This window comes from Pygoscelis adeliae, unplaced genomic scaffold (assembly GCF_000699105.1).
Source record: "Pygoscelis adeliae isolate BGI_AS28 unplaced genomic scaffold, ASM69910v1 Scaffold121, whole genome shotgun sequence".
NCBI classification, from domain to species: Eukaryota; Metazoa; Chordata; class Aves; order Sphenisciformes; family Spheniscidae; genus Pygoscelis; species Pygoscelis adeliae.
Genome location: NW_008824359.1, coordinates 7727049 through 7729962, shown reverse-complemented (window position 1 = coordinate 7729962; position 2914 = coordinate 7727049). Strand labels below are relative to the sequence as shown.

The window sequence follows — 2914 nt, the reverse complement described above, 5'->3', positions numbered from 1 at the left end:
GGGGGCCCTGAGAGCTTGGCTGCTGGAGCGTGGCAGGCTAAGAGCCCTCCAGGGCTCCGGGAGGCAGGCGGGGACGTGCATTGCCTTGGAAGAGAGCGCAGCTTGCTTGGTGTGGTGGAGGAACGGAGGAACTGCATAGCTGAAGAAGGGAGGGGGGGCGGGTTGGAAAATGATGCAGCGTGTTCGGTGGATTAGGCAGCCATGCCTGGAAGTGGCAAACTGAAAGAGACGCAGATTTGAAAGCCTAAAGGGATTACTCGGCCGTGGTGTCTGACTTCCAGCACAACAGAGGCCAGCAAACTTCACCCAGTGCTTTCTGTAGCGAGTCCAACAATCTGCATAACGCCCTGGCAAGCCTCTTAGGTTATGATTTATACATTTTTAGTAGGGTTAATAATGTTGGAAGCAGCAGGAAAAGGGTGCTGGCAAATGTGAGCAGTTCTAGCAGGAGTTGTAGAAAGGCATGTTCATCATGTCAGCACTTTGGAGGCCTGGAGAGCTCGTGATGAGAGGTTTCAGAAAAAGACTGCATAAATAGGAGAAGGGAGGCCTCTCTAAACAAATATAATGGACATGCTTAAAACATGGAGGAAGGGGAGAGCAGTCCAACTTACCGATGCTCTAGATAGTGGCGACCTTGGTCCAACTAGCAAAATTCAACCCTGAAGAACTGCCAAGTTCCAACCCCAGCTCCAAGAAACTCCTCAGGTCTGCCAGAAATGGCATGCCACAAACAGGCTGTCTTTGGGAAGCATAATCTGAGTGTCATCCCTGGTGTGTGGATTGAGCAGGAGCTGAATAACCCAGCAGCTCATCAGCTGATACCACTGTTGGTCCTTGGAAAGGACAATTCTCCCTTGAGCTGGTGACTCTTAGGCAGCCAGCACTCCCATGGGCATGGGCTGGTAGAGCTGCTCGCCCCAGGGCTGGGACAGGCATATTGTCCTGGTTTCGGCAGGGATAGGGTTAATTTCCTTCCTAGTAGCTGGTACAGTGCTGTGTTTTGGATTTAGGATGGGAACAAAATTGATAAGGCACCGATGTTTTAGTTGTTGCTAGGTAATGCTTACACTAGCCAAGGACTTTTCAGTTTTCCATGCTCTACCGACTGAGCAGGCTGGAGGTGCACAAGAAGCTGGGAGGGGGCACAGCCAAACTGGCCAAAGGGACATTCCATACCATGGGACGTCATGCTCAGTACAGAAACTGGGGGAAGCTGGCCGGGGGGGGGCCGCTGCTCGGGGACTGGCTGGGCATCGGTCGGCGGGTGGTGAGCAATTGTACTGTGCATCACTTGCTTTGTGTATTATTATTATCATATTATTATCATTATAATTTTATTTCAATTATTAAACTGTTTTTATCTCAACCCACGAGTTTTTCTCACTTGTGCTTTTCCAATTCTCTCCCCCATCCCATCGGGGGGGGCGGGAGTGAGCGAGCAGCTGCGTGGTGCTTAGTTGCCGACTGAGGTTAAACCACGACACTGGGGTAGAAGGTCCATGCTCCGGGACATCGCTGCAGCAGAGGACATCAGAATTGGCAAACTCTTCTCTGTGGTTGCTTCCAAGCCTCTGCTCATCTATCTACCTTTGCAATGATACCTGCACTACAACATCTCTGTCCCTACATAACCCCCTCCACTGCCTTCCCCCCTCTCTTTTCTTCGACTTGCTGAGAACGATGGTACCAATGACTAAACCTTAATTCTTGGGCACTCTTCAGAAAAGGTCCTACAGCGTTTAGCTATTAAAAAAACCCCTTATACTACACTTCACACCATCAGAGCATTGCACAGGCATTGAACTGTTTGTCCTCACAACACAAATTCAAGTCTGGCGAGTTTTATCATCCTACTTATGTAAGGAGGGAAACTGAGGCAGGGAATGATTGTGTTTGCCAAGTGCCAGGTGGCAAATGAATGGCGACACTTGCCATAGCAGCAGAGACTGCCTGCCTCCTCCTGACAACACCATCATTTCTTTAGACTGGACTGGGTGTGGAAGAGCTGCATCTCGTCTTTTGACTGATCCTGTTTTGTTTCTCAGCGGAATGAGCAGAAATTTTACCCAGCGAACACAGCGCGGAGCTGGAATGAGATTTGTCCCAAGTGGCAGCCCCTCACACGCCAGGTTGCGTAGGGCGGACGGTTAGCAAAACATCCATCGGCAGCTGAGCATGGGATCAGAGGGGGGAGGCCGGGAGGATGGGGAGGGGGGGACGAGGGGGCCACTTACATGGTAATGTTTCTGCACGGTTCTTTTGGATCATTATGCAGAGCTGTAGCACCAGTTGAGGGGCGCTCTCGAGGAAAGTTTCCAGGAGGCGCAACATATTTACGTCTGCATATTCGTACATCATAGCCCAGTAGAAACGCCGCTGGTGTTCCTTCCGCCTCTGGCTCTGGATCCCTAGGTACATAGTTCGGATATACCTGCAGGAAACAGGAGGAAAAGCTGAGTGTGAGACTTCGGCATGCATCAAAACCTGAGGAGGATGGGGCTGTGGGCCAGTTGTCTGGGGAAAGGGAGGTTGTCTGGGAGAAAGAGAATCTGGGGTAGACACAGGTGTCTACACAGCTCTAAAACTATCTCCTGCAAGACCTGAAGACCATTTTTGTATTGCAAGAGTAGGAAACCTTTGACTTGCACCACCCAAATGTGAAGTGTGGGGCTAGGAAATGGTCATGAAACATTTGCACAAGAAAACAACTCCCTCACTTTGTTTTCATGATGAGGAGAGGAGAAGCTACTTGACAAATGCTGGTCATGACACTTGGCAGTGGCTTGACAGATCATCTAAGCCCCTTCAGCACTGTAGTAAGGAGCTTCCCCCACGGACCCCAGAGATTTGACCCTATTTCATCACAGGTGGAACAATGAGACGCCACCTTCACCTTCAGCACGTGTGACCC

The 2914-nt window shown here is 50.5% G+C and overlaps 1 protein-coding gene across 1 annotated transcript in view; it reads right to left on the bottom strand.

Annotated features, from left to right (window-relative positions):
• Nucleotides 1–2430, bottom strand: part of XKR6 (XK, Kell blood group complex subunit-related family, member 6) — a 23164-nt gene extending 20734 nt beyond the window's left edge. Inside the window, exon 1 of the mRNA XM_009319710.1 lies at nt 2238–2430. Coding sequence (XP_009317985.1) covers nt 2238–2421 — 184 coding nt within the window. The 5' untranslated portion in view covers nt 2422–2430. The remainder of the gene's footprint in view (nt 1–2237) is intronic.
• Between the last annotated feature and the right edge of the window lie 484 nt (nt 2431–2914).